At 43.8% G+C, this 16,315-nt stretch overlaps 1 protein-coding gene across 1 annotated transcript in view; it reads left to right on the top strand.

Annotated features, from left to right (window-relative positions):
• Positions 1–269: 269 nt before the first annotated feature.
• The window catches only part of LAPTM4B (lysosomal protein transmembrane 4 beta), a 62,570-nt gene continuing 46,524 nt past the window's right edge, over positions 270–16,315 (top strand). The window contains exon 1 of the mRNA XM_075415232.1: positions 270–447. Within this exon, the coding sequence (XP_075271347.1) occupies positions 352–447 (96 nt within the window). The 5' untranslated portion in view covers positions 270–351. The remainder of the gene's footprint in view (positions 448–16,315) is intronic.

Here is a 16,315-nt window from a genome sequence, read left to right as displayed (position 1 = left end):
AACTTCCTGTGCTTCAGTTTGTGCCCATTGCCCCCTTGTCCTGTTGCTGGGCACCACTGAAAAGAGTCTGGCCCCATCCTCCTGACACCCACCCTTCAGATATTCATGGGCATTTATAAGGTCCCTCTCAGCCTTCTCTTCTCCAGGCTGAACAAGCCCCAGCTCCCTCGGCCTTTCCTCGTAGGAGAGATGCTCCAGTCCCCTCTCCACCCTCATAGCCCTTCCCCCTCTGCCCCCCCTCCGCTCTCGGTCCCGCCCTCCGTGGGGAGGCCCCGCCCCCGCCCCGCGGAGCCGAGCGGAGCCGAGCGGCGGGAGGCGCGGAGCGGCGCGGAGCCCGGAGCAGCCGCGGAGATGCTGAGCTCGCCCTGGGCTCGCTTCTACTCCAACAGCTGCTGCCTCTGCTGCCATGTCCGCACCGGCACCATCATCCTCGGCGTCTGGTACCTGGTAAGCGACCCTCGGCTGTCCCCGCCCCCCCCTCCCCGGGGGTCTACCCCCGCCCCCCGGGTCGCTCGGCACCGGCTGCCCCGCGGAGGGGGATGCCCATGGCAGCGGCTGCGGCTGCCCCTCGCAGCCCCGGCGCTTTTTGGAGAGAACCCTCTGAGGAGCCCCGTTACCAGCAGCAGCGTAAGGCTCCAGCGCTTCCCCGCGGCTCGGCCACGGGTGGTCCCCCGGCGAGGCAGAGGCTGGCGTGTAGGTTCTGCCCAAACTGGGAAACCAAGCAAGTGTCCGAATGACCGGGGGTCAGGGGAGAGGGAGATACGGGCAGGCTCGCCAGGGTCTCCAGCGAAAAGCCGCTTTGGGGATGAAGATGTGACGAGTGCCGACCCCGGGTGCGAGCGGTTTCCCTGGCTCCCCCGAACTTCGGAGCGGTGTTTCTCAGGCCGGGGTTGCCTCCAGCGCTGGGGCCCCACTGGTGCTGTAACTCTGGCGAGGCTGCCCAAACCCTGACCACACTGCGCAGAAAATCTTGGTTTATCAGCTCTTGTCGCTGCTTCACGAAGAAGTCGGGCACTCTCGTCACCGCTGTTCCTTGTTTGTCGGGTAATCGCTTGTCAGCAGCGTCTTGGTCTGCCTGACAGGGAGCTGGGACCTTTTAGGTAGCCACTGCTGCCAGGCACCGGGAAGACTTCTTTCCTCCCTCAGGGTTGTGGGGTACGAGTGAGGAACTGACCCTCGCGGCACAGCTTTAGTGGGTTACCATCAGCCCCAGAGGTGGTCTGGGGGTTACCGTCAGCCCCAGAGGTGGTTTGGCACCCAGGTATTCGGGCAGGAGGAGTCACGTTAAGCCCTCAGTTCCTCTCCTGCCTGACAATCTTTTCTCAATCCCTTGGGCAGCAGTGATGGAAAAGCGGCTTTCCCAGATCCGGCCCTGCCGTAGCACAGGCTTTGCAAACATCTCACAAGAATAAAGGGAGCTGGTTTGTCGCTTTGGGTTACACAGATGCACTTCTCGGCCTGCTCAGTCTTCCCCATCCCTTGGCGTGAGAAATCAGTCTCCGTCCGATGCCAAGGCCACGCAGAGCTCTTTGCCAAGCATCATTTTTCAAATGACTGCAGACGGAAGCGGATTAGAGCCGGGCTGATTTGCTAACTACTGAAATTCCCTTCAGAAGCAAGTGAAAAATGCAGGGCTGGCCTCCATTATAGGATGGCTCATTAAATAAATTCAATCACCGTAATAAAAAGGCTAGGCTGACATTTATGTCCTAGAAATCATATAAAATGCTCTGTGTCCTATAAAATACATATTTCACCACTGAGGAAAATGGTGCATTGGTTGAACTATTTCTTGCTCCTGGTTTGATAAAATGTAGTTAAATGCAGCCTCCACAGCCTGTGGTACCTGGAACACTGACAGTACTGAAAAAGACATCCCTCTTTGCCTGCCTGCAACGAAGTTTTGATAAGTTCTAATATGACCTGAAAGCCTTTGAACATTTCTTCCAGGATGCTTGTCATTTCTTTCCACCTTCAGCCGAATGAAGCCTTTTCACATTGGCTAGACAGGGATACAGATATTTTAGCTGTTCAGTGCACCTAAAGGTATTTGAGGAAGAGGGAATTAAGTACATCAGCTGGCCTTAGATACAAAGAAAAGCCTGACAGCTTTTGAGACTGTGTTACCTATTGAGTTCCTAATATTAAATACCAGTGCCACAATTTCACATAGTATTTGTCTGAAAAAAATCTGCTTAAATTTTTTTTTTTTCTAACTAGCAGGTATTTCCTGATTTACACCTCTTACTACTTTGCTTCTTTTGCTGTCATGGATTTTTCAGGGCAGATTTCTGAATTACTTCGAACTGACAAAAACTCATAACGTGTTAGAGTGCACATATTTTTCTGCACTTTCTCCTCGGTTGCAAATCTTTAGATTTTTAAGGTTGACTATTAAGAATAGAAATTTAGATGCATGTTGATAAAAAATGCTAAAGCTTTTTGCTAGCTTGCAAAGTTAGGAAGCAATAAATAAGGAAGGGGTAGCTGCTTGCATAAATAGCTGCCTTGGTTGAAAGGTCTGGTTTACGAAGTCATATACAAAAATACTGTTTTATCTCAGAAGAACAATCATGATTTGATACCATGTGCTATTGAGGGTTTATATAAAAATAGATGCTGTCCTGGTGGCAAACTTTTTCTCTGTGCGCATTTTGAGTGGTTGCATTACTCCAAACCACACGTGACCTATAAGCATTACCTCAAAGTTCATGTAACAGCCCCTTTGATTTTTCAGCACACCAACATGTATTCTGTATGCTGTTTGCCATTATGCTTCACAGGAAATTACTCAAGGAAAAAACATCCCCCTAGAGAATGAATAGTTTTCTTGTTGCTTTTTCATATCTTGCTACCTGCGACGTGTAAGCTTTATTAATTCTGTGACTATGAATACAACTATTCAGTAGTGGAGGTCTCTGAAGGAGGAAGAAATAGTAGCTTAAAAGTTTTGGAAGGCTTTCAAAATAACATTTTCACATGTTGAACAAGTTTTGAGTTAGTATAATCTCAGGAGGCAGAACTTTGTGTCCGAGTAAATGTGGAAACAGTAGCGCATTTCTATGGGATGATGTTCTGTCTCTTTAGTTTTAACGTTTTAATTGGATGTTTGGGATCCTACAAATAGCGGGCAGAGTGGGGAGCTGGGCGCAGGTGGAGTCAGCAGGGCTGAGTGATGAGAGCACTTCCCTGCCCAGGGAAGGGGAAGGAACGCTCTGTGCACTCCCAACACACACCCAGCAACCACGGACACGTACAATGGTCTCATAAAGTATCAATAGCTGGAAATAAATATTTAACTTTGCTCTATTTTAGAACATAATGGATCTCAAAATGCCAATGTTTCTATAGCTCCTGTGTTTCAGTAGTTTCTTCCTGGCAGAGCCATAGGTACTGCATCTAGAATAACACAGCATTGCATGATATTGCAATATAGTATACATAATGCAGTATACATACTATCACACAGCACTGAGGCACTTCAGTGTAAAAAGTAACTTGTAAAGGGTGGAGCAGCCAGAGGAAATTTCCTGAAAAGAATGTCTGATCAGAATAGCCTGCACTTCAGGAACCACTGTGCTGCCTTGGGGAGAAAAGCTTGAGAGGGGGTGCTGCGAGATTGAATACGAACGTTACGGTGAAGATTAAAATGGCAGTAATATGGCTGGTTGGGGGGTAATCATAGAATCATAGAATGGTAAGGGTTGGAAGGGACCTTAAAGATCATCTGGTTCCAACCCCCCCGCCATGAGCAATATTTATTTCAAAGCTTGAGGACCAGTTTGGTTCAGCTAGTTATTAATCTTTGGGTTTTCTTCTACTACACTTCATTGCATTGTATCAAACATGAAGTCAGAGGTGACAAGTAATAATACAGAAACATTTTGGGCATGAAAGTCTCACAAGTGTCATATTTTGAATAAAAATTAAGGAAGATGAGAAAGTTGCTTCCAGAAGCTTGGTTTTGTTCTAGACAGCTGTATTGGCATGCTGCTCAAGGCAGTGACACTGCTGAAACGAGCCAGCTTCCCTTCTCCTCTCCCCCGGGTGCCAGGGTCCAGGGGAAAGCCAGCATTTCTGTCAGTTCCAAGTGACCCAGTCGGTACTGGTGAGTCAGAAGAACATCCCCGTCAGTAACAGCATTTATAAAGACCACATGTCTTCTTCCCGAGTAAATGGACTCCACTTTCTTTATCTAAAACACAAAGAAGGAGCAGCGTCAGATATGCTGACAGTGCCATGGAAGGATTTCCCTCTCTCCCGGCACATGGCAGTGGGCTTCCTGCACACCCCCAGGCTCCTCCAGCACCATCTGGGACAACGGGAATTATTTCCCCTTGACTTGGGTGGAGGGAAGACAAAATATTAAGGCATCAGTTCAGGAAAAAAAAAAAAGTTGAAAGAAGGAGATTTTGGTTTTGATGTGTTCCCAGTGCCTTCTGCTACCCGCCTTGCTGCAGCAGTGCCCTGGGCACGGGCTGCTCCTCCCCACAGTCCCCAAAATCCCCAGGAACCATGGTGGGACCTGTTGGGCCCTGCCAGAGCTGCCCATGCTCCCCGGGCCTGACAGAGAGGGGCTAAAAATAAAAACTAATGGAAGGCTGAGAAGCTTTTACAGCCAAGAGGTATCAGGTTGTGTGGCTCCCTCTGAAGAACATGAGGCAGGAATGTAAACAGAGCGAAGTTTTCAGCCAGGGTGGCTTCAGCATTTGAGCTGCTGTTTGTGGGAAGCTCAGCATGAAATGCTAGTCGTCATATTTCAGTTCTGGATTTTTCTGAACATACAGTTGAAGATACGCAAAATTTCTGACTGCATCCCAGTCATTTTTTTAATCAGAGGATTGAATCCTAATGGATGAAAAAATGTACTGGTGATGGCCTTTTTATACTGTAAAGCGAAAGAAAAGCACTGGTTGCTATGGCCTCATTGATTGACAGGTTGAACACCCTGCTAAGATCAGTAGAGTGCATTTGACCTGGTGTCAAAAAGAGAATCAAGGTATATGTTTTGTGATTAGGCCACACTTATTTCCTTGTCTTTTTCAAGCTCATGTATGTATGGCGATGTGCTTACATACCAGATAGAAGATTACTGAAGTCTTGGCTTACTTGGCAGGCAGTAGAGATCAGCACAGACTGCTCATGTAAACAAAATATACCTACCCTGGGGTCCTTCCAAGCTGCTCTGTCCCCACTCCTGCAACCTTTACACAGTCTGAGGCTGCTCACATCAGCAAGCAGTTGTAAGCTTACTTAAGGAAGTAAGGAGTTGACCAGGGTGGAAAGGCCTTTTCAGCAAAAACAAAGAAATTCTAAGAAAAGATCAAGTTATTAATTTTTTTCAAACTGGTGAGAATCTGAAGTTTGAAAACTGAAAAAAGAACTGAAGTTGTGAAAAGGGGGAAACTGCATCAATAGAAAGCCTGATGTTACAGGGGCTTGGAAACTGTTATCCCAGTGCCAAGTTGTGGGAATCTGCATGAATACCAATATGAGGCCTTGTGTTTTACTTAGAAAATTATCTTGATTTGTTTTTATATGGAGTGAAATTGGCTAAGAATAAAGGATCTCCAACTTTATCTACATACGAATGGTCATAGTACCTCAGCCAGCTTGTTGAAGGCTCCATTTCTTCTCATCAGCCAGGAACGTCATGCCAGTGTGATATAGCTGGGGTGTTGGGTCAGGTTATCTTGCAGGCAACACTGCCTTTACCACCTCCACTAACAGTCCAATACTGGTGGCACCGGGGAAAGAAGCCTCGCCGAATGGGGCTTCGCTGTGGGTTCACTAGGTGATTGCCCCTCCATGCCCAGAGCTGGGCAGTGTATTCAGGGGAAGAGCTGGATGGTGCCAACAACATGGCCAATTCCCGGCCCTTGGTAGGAGATGCAGTGTCAGCAGCAGGTGAGATTTCTCCACTGGCAGGTGAAGGGGTCAGGGATATAATCTGAATTTACTAGAGATTCTCAATTCTTGTAGTGGAAATGGCTGCAAAGACTAAATATTTATGGTCCAAATGCCATGTCTGTAAAATTATCATTAGCTTTTCTATTGTCTCTAATTCCTTCCATACAAGAACATCTGACACCTTGAAAAAAAAAACAGTAGCATTCCCAAGTAACTCACTGGAGACTTGTGGCGTTGTGCACATGCTTGCTCTAGAGGAGAGTGGAGAGGAAACCTGGAATTCATCACGAATAAAGAAAAATATGAATCCTACTTTCGATGGCTTCCCTGTGTGATTGAAGTAGATGTTGAATATCCAACTGAGACAAGAGTCAGAGGAGGTTCAGGGTATGTGCTCTTGGAGTGGATCACATACATTTCATCATCTTCTTCAAGACCAGTGGGAAATAAATGACTGATCCTGCACACAAATCCCTGCTCAGGGCCTGCACGGTACTTTCTTCAGAAACTGAAAATATACGGGTGCATTTTAGACATAATACAGCAAAGAACAAAGACCAGCACTAATCATTAGCAAGAACAAAACGTATCTTGTCTGAAGGACCTTCTCAATAACTACGTTCTGATTGTAACTTATCTAGGGAGACAGTATTAAATAACATAGCAATTAATTGCTTGAAGAATGGCTTCTGGAGAGCTCCTGGAATAACTTGTCCCTACCATGCACAAACTCAGGTTGGTTTCTGCAGTGCAGGACCTTATCCCACCTCCTTCCCTCCTCATTCCAATTCATGTTTCAGGACCTCTTCAGTTAAATTACAAAAGAAAGTACCCTATGGGAGGAATTTAAATTGCACAATCAATAAGACAGCTTGCAAAAACCCTGATCACTCACCTCTGGATCACATAATCAATCCATGAACAGGCTGGAAAGATTATCTGAAAAAAGGATGGATTCATAAGTGTCATCTGTGCTTTCTGTTCTGAGTGAAAATAGCCAGGTTTGTGTGTTTGCTGTGTTGCAGAGAGGAGCAGAAATGGCATTTTGTCAGCCGTCTCCAGACTCTGTTACACATCAGCGTGCTTATTAATGTTTTGCTGTAAAAACTTCTCATGGCATTGGAGGGCTAAAAGTTCTTGTAAGCAACTTTTGGACAGTCCGTGCTTTACTGAACTGTTCATTAGTCTGTAACACGGCACAAACATTTCTGAAAACTTCTCTAAGCTCTAATCTCCTTACTTATGCAAGTTTTCTTACCTCCCCAAATCTCAAAGAGTATACGGATCATTGCTACTGTAGCTGATAATCTGCATCACTTGTCCAGGGTAGCGACACAGTTGTCTCTTCTAATCGACACAGTTATCAATTCAGAAAATGTAAACTTTTTTAGAATACCCCCTTTTTTTCTTAGTAAGGCCTTCAACTGGATAATCAATTCACTGGGATTACAAAGAACAGTTGTCTTCCCCCAGTAAGAAAACAGATGGTTTGTTGTCAGAGGAGCAAAGTTTACATAAATGCTTGTTAAAGGAAGAAACCCATTAAGAGTCTAGTATGCTATAATCACATTTGGTTTTTATACAAAAATAATGAATGTATTTATAGAAAGGAGAGGAGGTAATACATTAATCAAGTAAAATGTGTTTAGAAGTTCTGTTGAAGGTTAATATGTATCTCTTAGCGAGCCAGAGGAGAACACATTAAGCTTCCCAAACTGATCGTTGATTAGACTGACGTCAGTGAAAATGCAATTAGTCTTATATATTCCTGGACATGTGGAACGGATGTTGCAAAACAACCAGGAATTAATTTCCTTGATTGCTTTCTTTTTCTCTGGTTTTATTGTGAGGCTCATGCTTTGACTTTAAAACCCTGGAAGCTTAAAGTGACCAAGGCGTGAAAATGTGCACGGGAGTTTCTGTGCTGTTCTGCATTTGGGCTGGATGTTTCAAGCCCTAAATCCCCAAACAGCAGAACAGGAAGAGGAAAAACCATGCTCACTGCTGAAGGTGCGAGAGTGGTGTTGAATCTGCCAGCAAGGCATCACCGAAGAAATATCCTGGACTTGAGCCTAGTGCACTGTTCCTGGACCTCCTGTGGCTCTGCTCTCTTTCATATGCCTGCAGTCAGCTCAGGCTACGCTCCTTCGAGCCCTCTGCCTTAGAAGAGCTTTTTAAAGTGCTGTGGCTGTTTTTTATTTCATTCCCAGCTTGTGCTGAGCAAGGTCTTGTTCTGTCAGGAGATATATTAGGCTACTTAAAACAGTCAGGGCAAATGCTTTTGGCAGAAACACAGATTTGTGGCAGATATTCACCTTGGCGGAGGTACATTTTCCAGCTGTGAAACAGCTGTGCCCAGACAGATTGTATTCATGTGATCATGTTGTTTACCATTTCAGTAGTTATCTGTACTGTACCATCCTTTGTGAGGTGCCCACTTCTTCCTTGCATAACTAAATCACTGCCTTGGGTTGCAGAGTGTTGCAAGGATGCATTTTACTACTGACAGCCCCGGTCCCTTGCATGGTTTCTGTGGATATTGCCTGTGATGACTACATAGGTATAGCTGATCAAAGGTTTGATGTGTTTGGGTGTTGTTTTTTTTTTAATTAAGTGGGCATCTGTGGCTCTCTGTCAAAAGTTGGGGCACAATCCTCTTGCCAGTGCAGTAATGCATGTCCAAAGAGGCTCGAGGTGAGTCTGAGTTGCAGACAGCATCGTGAGCTGGTGTGGGTGAGACACAACTCAGGCAATCCAGCCCAGACGCTCAACTGCTCAGTTACAGCTGTGTTAACTGGCCCATCCTCTGCCACGACCCCACACAAAGGCTCAGACCCATGGGAGCTGTCACAACTCACACCAACAGCAACACTTTCACAGGTCTGCCCTCAAACTTTTACAGTCACCTGCAAGACTCAGAAATTAATTTCTGGAAGTCAAGGACAAATTCCAACTGACCAGCTGAACAACTCTTTTCTCTTGTAAGGTTTTAATGCATACCAATTCTTTGCTAGCTCTCCACATCATGCTGAATGGAGGTGCACTTTAGCAGAAATTGTGAGTCAGTCTGGCAATGTTATAGCTTGAATATGGGTATATGAATACATTTCCCCAAGGCTGGGCAGAAGACCCCTACAGTCATTTTCAAGACCTTGCTCAGAAACAGTTCAACTTCCTTTAAATGCAATGTAAAAGTAACAAAGAACCCACTGACAAATTTGCATTCAAATATCCCATTTCCTTAAACCGTGACAGGACTAAGATGAAGCGTACAACAAATTAAAATCTATCTCTAGGGAAGCAGAAACCTCCAGTGTGCATCCTGCACAGTTTGTCCATCTAATATTTCTTTTATAAATTTCATCATTGCCATATTTCATTAGTAATAGACCTCTTGTGGTTTGGGTTTTAGGAGCGTTAGAAGTCTGGCAGCAGGCAGCAGTTGAGTCATTTGTATAGAAGAGTGCTGATAAATTATGCTGGACTTCCTATATCAATTTAATTAGCATAGCCTTTAAAGTTCAGTGCTTAGTGTCGTTATAATAACAAAAGTTGAGTTTATATATAAAGTCTGATTAAAATATTTTACGCAGTTTTCTATTATATGCGCTCTGTATTATGCTAGTCTGAGCCTGCCTGGATCATCTTTGACTTCTCGTGAGTAATTTGGAAAAATAAGCAACAAGAATTGCAGACTCTACCCTGTCTTCTCTAGATTAAAGAACATAAAAACTTAATTGCTACTTCTGATCTGACTAATGCTCTACCTCTTCCAGTTCAGTATTTCAGGTAGCAGCCAGAAACATAGGGTTTGAGAAACCACACAGGGAAGTAGGAAAGAACAACTTGTGCGAGGAAGACATTTTCTTCTATTCTGCTATTATTTTAAGATGGGCAACAACCTGAAGCATGAAGGCTTATGTTTTATTGTTCAGATGCTTTGTAATACAACTAAGTACTTGCATTTCCTGAATAAACATCTCGTCCTTTTCTATATTCCTCTCACCTTTGGTTTCAGTAACAGTGTCTGATAATTACACTGGTCAAAGGGGTGAAAGATTCCTTTAACCTTTAACCCAACTCTGCGTGGCCATCTTTCTTTCCCTTCAGACTGCTATGTTTCATTGGGTGAAAAAATAACTATATGTGTCTGGGTTTCATTCCTTGGACCGTTTGTTATTTTGTATATCACTAACATGTCTGCAGCTTGTCCCCCAGCACTGAAGCATTGAAATGTTTTTCAGCATGAGGCTGAAAGCTTATAAAGCAGAAAAAAGAGAGACATATCTACTCTGGCAGCCAGGGTTCTCCTGCTCCTCCTTTCCTAAAAGGTCAAGCCACTCAATGACGTATGCTCAGATGTAGCTCCTGGATCCGATGTACCCTGAGGGGGAAGACACTTCTTTACGTTGAGGGTGACGGAGCACTGGAACAGGCTGCCCAGAGAGGCTGTGGATTCTCCTTCTCTGGAGATATTCAAGACCCACCTGGACAAGGTCCTGTGCAGCCTGCTGTAGGTGACCCTGCTTCGGCAGGGGGGGTGGGCTAGATGATCCCCAGAGGTCCCTTCCAACCCCTACCATTCTGTGATTCTGTGAAGATGACTGAACCGTTGCCATGAGATCTGTAAAGAAACCTGAGCACACAGGGGGACACCTCATCCCTTCTCACATTGTTTGCCTGCTCCCTGCAGCAGTCAGACAGCTGTAAAAACTTCATTGCTAAAATTGCTTCCTTCTTTCCTCTTTAAGCAGAAGTCAGAAGAAAAATATACTTTGCCTATCAGGGAGAGAGAGACAATAGATAGAAAAATGCCTATATGGGGCAATAGATCATAAACTTGAACTCATCATCAGTGCTAAAAGAAGTTTGGGAAAGGCGCCCCGGATGATAGTGCAAATCTACCCTGAACTATGAAGTTAAACTTGACTTTTTTTTTCCCTTTTGTAGGGTTCTTTTGTCCTCTTGATGAGCAAAAGTATTCTTGCTTTTATTAATGTCTTCTATGCTAAAAGAAAAAAGCAAGAAAAATGTGAAGATGATGTGAAGTGGGAAGGCAAAGGTAGACGCAGAGAATTAAGGATGTTAACTTACCTTAAATGTACATTTTCCATACATTCTTACTTTTTCTAACAGTAATATTGACTTCAAATATCCAAGTATTCTAAAGTATTTATTGACTACTGTTGTTAGTTTAGTTTCAAGGAGCCAAAAAGTTTTAAGATTGGGGTTTTGTTTCCAGAGAAAATTAACATCTAGAGTCATAAACGGAGTTTTTTTAAGAGGGATGGAGGGTATGGGGTTTTGCTTGAGACTTTGTTCAGTTTCATTAAATACATTTAGGATTTTTTAATAGCAAAATTAATGTCACTGGTGGTTTGCTTCAGTAATATCTCTGTAGAGGGCAACAAACTATACCCTGCCAGTTTTGTGTAGTTTTTAAAACACGCTAGAATTGTGTGCGCCAGTGCGAAACCTGGCCAAGGTTTAGGAGCCTTGGTCAGCAACACGCTGAGATGGCTCGCAGTTCAAAGTCCTCAGAGAAAGCTGCTGTTATTTGCTGATCAGTCACAACCGTTTTTGTTCACAAATGTCATCTGCTCTTTCATCTGGTAGCTCATACTTTGTCAGGTACTGGACTATAGAGTAAGCTGCAGTGATGGTTTTGGTAACTGCCTGTATCGATCCCAGTATCATAATTCACTGATACAGATTACAGAAACTTGGGGGTTAACCTACAATGACTGTGTTTTCAGTTTTCATGAAATCTATTTTTTCATTGTTTTTTGTATCATAAAACCAGAGTTCATCTTTGCAGTTTTCTGTTTTTCTCCCCTGATCTAAAAGCATGGGGGTTTTGTACCTGCCAATTACTGGGCTGGTCACTGTCATTAAACCAGCCCGCTGCGTAAAGGGCCCCCGACAGGGAGCACAGGCAGTGAGTTAGTGCTCCACTGACGCAGAGATTTAAGGAGCGTGCTTAAGTGGATCTCTCTTGAGTTTCAGTCAGGCTGAAAACAGAACCAGAACTAACAGTGTATGAACATCTTTCACCACATAGACAGCATACAGAGCGTTACATGCGTGGATTCAGTTGTAAAATGAACCCTCATAAATAAAGCTAGCTTTTTTCTTACCTTTTCCTATAAATGTAAGGTACTCTCTTCACTCCACTGGGAAGTCTTGGGAGAACTGTAGTAGAATATTTGTAGAGGGGACCGTGTGGACTTCAACAGAAACATCAGTGTATTTTTAATGCAGTGTATCAAGATAAAGTAAGCTTAATATTTCCTCTTCTAAACTCCTTTATCAGACCAATTTTATTTCAACTCTTGACTGTAAGCTGGAGGAAGGCAGAGACAAACGAAGCCATTGTAAATCCTGACAATTCTTCTAGTATTTACAGAAATCTATGTAAGTCACCAGCTTGAGCACTTCTCTGTCTGCTTGAGTTAGGGATCTGTGTTAATGGCATGCTCTTAGGAGCTACTGGAACTAATTTTATTTTAGGTAAGCTGGGATAGATATGATACAGCTGCACTCCTGTGAAGGGTCTGAAGTTATAGTGGTACTCATTTTCTCATCATCTGTGAATACAGCAGTTCCTGACACGTTCCCTCCCCTGCATTTTATCTCCACGGGTCACCACAGTTCATTGCTGATCTCTGGAACAAATGATGTGGAAAAGAAGACAACTCACTCATTGGTGGCAGAAGTCTGAAATTTCAGTGCATTAAATAGTTTCTAAGTGCTGGATGCTGTCTGTGGAAGACATGATGTTACTTCCTTGCATCCTCAATGCTGCACGTTCCCTCTGGCAGAGCTGCCTCACATCGTGTGTAAGCTGTTGGTTCTTTATCACAGTACAGATGGAAGCAGTGGCAGCGGCTGGCAGTGCCGGTCCTGCTCGCAGCACGTGCTGCCTTTCTCCCCCGTGTCTGGACACAGTTGTCTGTTTCTCCCCCTTCTATCACACAGTTGTTGCTGCTTAAAGTATCTTCTACTCAAAGCTGAAACTGTGTTTTCTAAGCCCAGAGCAGGAAATCCAAATAATGCTTCAATATTTGGACAAGCTATTCCCTTCGTAATATTTCCTGGTTTCCCCTTTTCACTGTACATTCTGGGGCTTCTACAAAGCAGTGTTGTTCTCCTCCTCTACATTGATGAGAAGATGGATGTATTCCATCTGGTGGCCAGAGAAGCAAGATATGTGGATTTTTAAAATTATTGTTTTATTTCTGTATCAGGATAAGAGCACAGTTGGGCATTTCTAGGACTTTCAGTGGGATCTTTGTCCAGTCTGTTAGGGCACTGTGGGAACCACCCTGCAGGGGCTGAGGCCGGGTGCAGAACTGGGGGCTGACAATGGGGTCTATCAACAGCCCCCAACATGGTAGGTGATGAACCAGGGCCAGAGGCCATCCAGGGGGCCCAAGCAGGAGCAGAAGGGGATGAGACCAGGGACACAACTGGAGACAAGCTGGAACACACATTCAAGCAGTCCATCTGGGGAGCATGGCTGGAGACCGGCACTCCCATGGTGCCACCGGCGCAGGGACTGATGATCCCAGGCTGAGCTGAAATGGGGTCCTGGGCCATGGCAGGGGTGTGACAGGCCCCAGGTGGAGCTAGGCAGGGCCAGAAAGGCCTGTTAGTGCCCCTGGGGCTCCTCTCCTGTAACTCTGGGTTGCATGATGGCCGTAACGAGCAGCAGGACCCGGTGGTCACAGTTCTGACTTGACAGTGCAATATTTTGCATTTTATTCTTACCGTTGAACACCACCCTGATGAATGTTCGTGAACGTGTTTCTGTTTCTTCATCCATAAAAAGAGGGCAACATGTCTTATTGGGAAAGTGTAGAGCTCAGTTGCTTACTGAAACTTTACATAATGAAAATGCCTTCTAAGCATGGTTAATTAGTCTTTACATTATTTGTTGCTGAAGGAATGTAAAACGTCTTGAAGGAAATCTTGGCCATATTGAGAGAGCAGAAAACTCTCATTTGTTTTTCCCAGAACAGAGATCTCAACTCATACCAACTGCATGTATCAACGGTGAGTCACTTCATGCTCTTGCCCTTGATTATGTGTCCTTGGAAGATGCTACATCACTAAGTTTTTAGGCACATTAAATTTATGCATTAAAGCAGTTTTCAAAATTCAAGGGTCACATCACTTTCAAAACAAAAGAAAAACCCTAACAAATACAATACTCCCAACTGTGCATACATTTCTTCTTGGAGAAAGACGATGAGCAAGTAAATACATGGTGTATTTCATTTGCGCTGCTGACAGCACAGTTGGAAGGTGCTCAGAGATAATTATGAGGATCTCGAGAGTACAACCTGATAGAACAGAAAAGTGATGCACTAAAGAGCATTAGAGAGATTCCTACTGACCCCAGCAGACTTCAGATCAGGCAAACAAAGTCTTGTCAGGACAAAGTCTTATACAGACACCTAAAGGCAATGCTGATCAACATGTAATCTGAATTTGGACATACCCATATGGAGAACGCAGAGTGCCTTAGGTCAGTATTTTATCAATCTTCCTGACTATAGCTGTACAAAAGATTAAACTTGTATACCTTTAAAACAGCAACACTGTATACATTTATAGCTTCTGATGGCTTGGTTATTTTGAGTACCCTTCTTATGTATTTATTACTGGTGTGTGTCCTCTAGCTTTCCACAAAAGAGTATAAAGCAAGAACTGGATTGCAATATAAAGTTATACATAATCTTAAAAATTAAAAGGATTTATAGAATATAACTGAATCATGACAGTCATCTGATCTGTCTTCAAAGTCAAGACACAACCATCTACGGCTACAGCACTCCCAACACAGAGCTTTTTAACTGTTTTACGAAAAAATGCAGTAATGAAGATCTCTGATCCCCTCCAGACAACCTCTTCTGGTGTCTGATTATTCTTATTGTTCAGCAGGCTGCTTAACCTAAGTTTCCTTTTGGTGTAATTTAAATCTTGTACTTTACTCATCACCCAGAGGATCTGGGGAAAAGTCTATTGCCTTCTTCATTTCCTCATCTTTCTGCTTATAAAAGAGTGAGAGCATCTCCCTCCACCTTCTCCTTGCTAAACCTCATTTTTTTCCCTGTCAGCCAGGTGTCTGATCACCCTCTGTTCTGTTGCAGGATCCTCCCCAGGGTTTTTCTTGGTACATTTTAGAAGGCCTTTGAACTGGACCTTTCCTGTAGAGGCCCCGTGGAGGGCGAGTGGGAGGATGACTTGTGTGTCTAATATCCAGGTTTCTACAGTACTGCCCACCACCGTGCAGCCGCAAAGATGAGCTCATGGGATGCCACTGAGTCACCTTCAGTTTACTCGCTATCATACCCAGACTCCTTTCAGAGGAACCATTACCTACTCAGTTATCTCTCCTCTTGTTCTTCTGCAGTTTGTCACAAATGTGATGCTCTATGCTTGCTCATACTGAATTGTGCTCCATTGTCTGCATTCTGCCATAGTTGGTCAAAATCTTTTTAGTCTTATCTCCTAAAGTGCTTACAGCTTGGCTTCGTCTGCAAATTAAAGAAAGATACAAGTTACAAGTGACTAGAAATACCAAATCTTTCAATGATACTGGAAAATCCTAATCCATATCTCTGCTGTGCTGGCTGTGAATCCCTGACAACTATTCTTTCCTTACAGATATCCAGCTGTTTGTGCACTCACCTTCCCGCACTTTTAACCAAACCAGGTTTTCTTAGCTCACTGATGAAAACCTCATAATGTCAAAAGGCTTGCTAAGATGCAAAGAAATGGTATCTACCTCCTTTTCCCTGTCCACAAGGCCTCTTAGCCTGACAGAGAAGGAAAATAAGATGAGTTAATTATGGTTTGTCCTTGATAGGCCCATGGTGGTTGTTGGTTATGACCTTACAAATTTGAAGTGCTAATGGGCAGAATGTTTGATTATCTGTTCTTGGGTTTATTTTATTCTTAAATCTCACAGTCTAGCTAGAAATGCTTTACATGGTTTTTCTGCTTTGCAAAGGAATAAGCTGTGCTTGCTCTTTCCCCGTGTTGTGAACTCAATCTATTCTCAACAGTTTTTCAAAAAGATCATTGCTAACAGATCTCGTATCAGCTAAACTTGATGGAATTTGCCTATCAAAGAGCATTTACCTTATCTAAGAAATTCTCTAACCAGTTAATGTTTTATATAGCCTGTGTTCCTATACCTTTTTGTTGCTGTTAGTAAGCTGTGATCAAATTCAATTTCTTTTCTCCATTTTCCTGTTCATTGGTTATCTTCCTAGTTCTGTAGAATAATCTTTTAAAGATTATTATTATGGTTATTATTATTATTATGAAGAAAAATCTTTAGTGAAGTGTTACTTCATGCTGAGCAACCTTCTTTTCTGCAGTTAGCCCTCTTCAC

Source organism: Opisthocomus hoazin, chromosome 3 (genome assembly GCF_030867145.1).
Source record: "Opisthocomus hoazin isolate bOpiHoa1 chromosome 3, bOpiHoa1.hap1, whole genome shotgun sequence".
Taxonomy (NCBI): domain Eukaryota; kingdom Metazoa; phylum Chordata; class Aves; order Opisthocomiformes; family Opisthocomidae; genus Opisthocomus; species Opisthocomus hoazin.
Note: the sequence above shows the minus strand (reverse complement) of the source record. Positions and strands in the feature narration are given on the sequence as shown.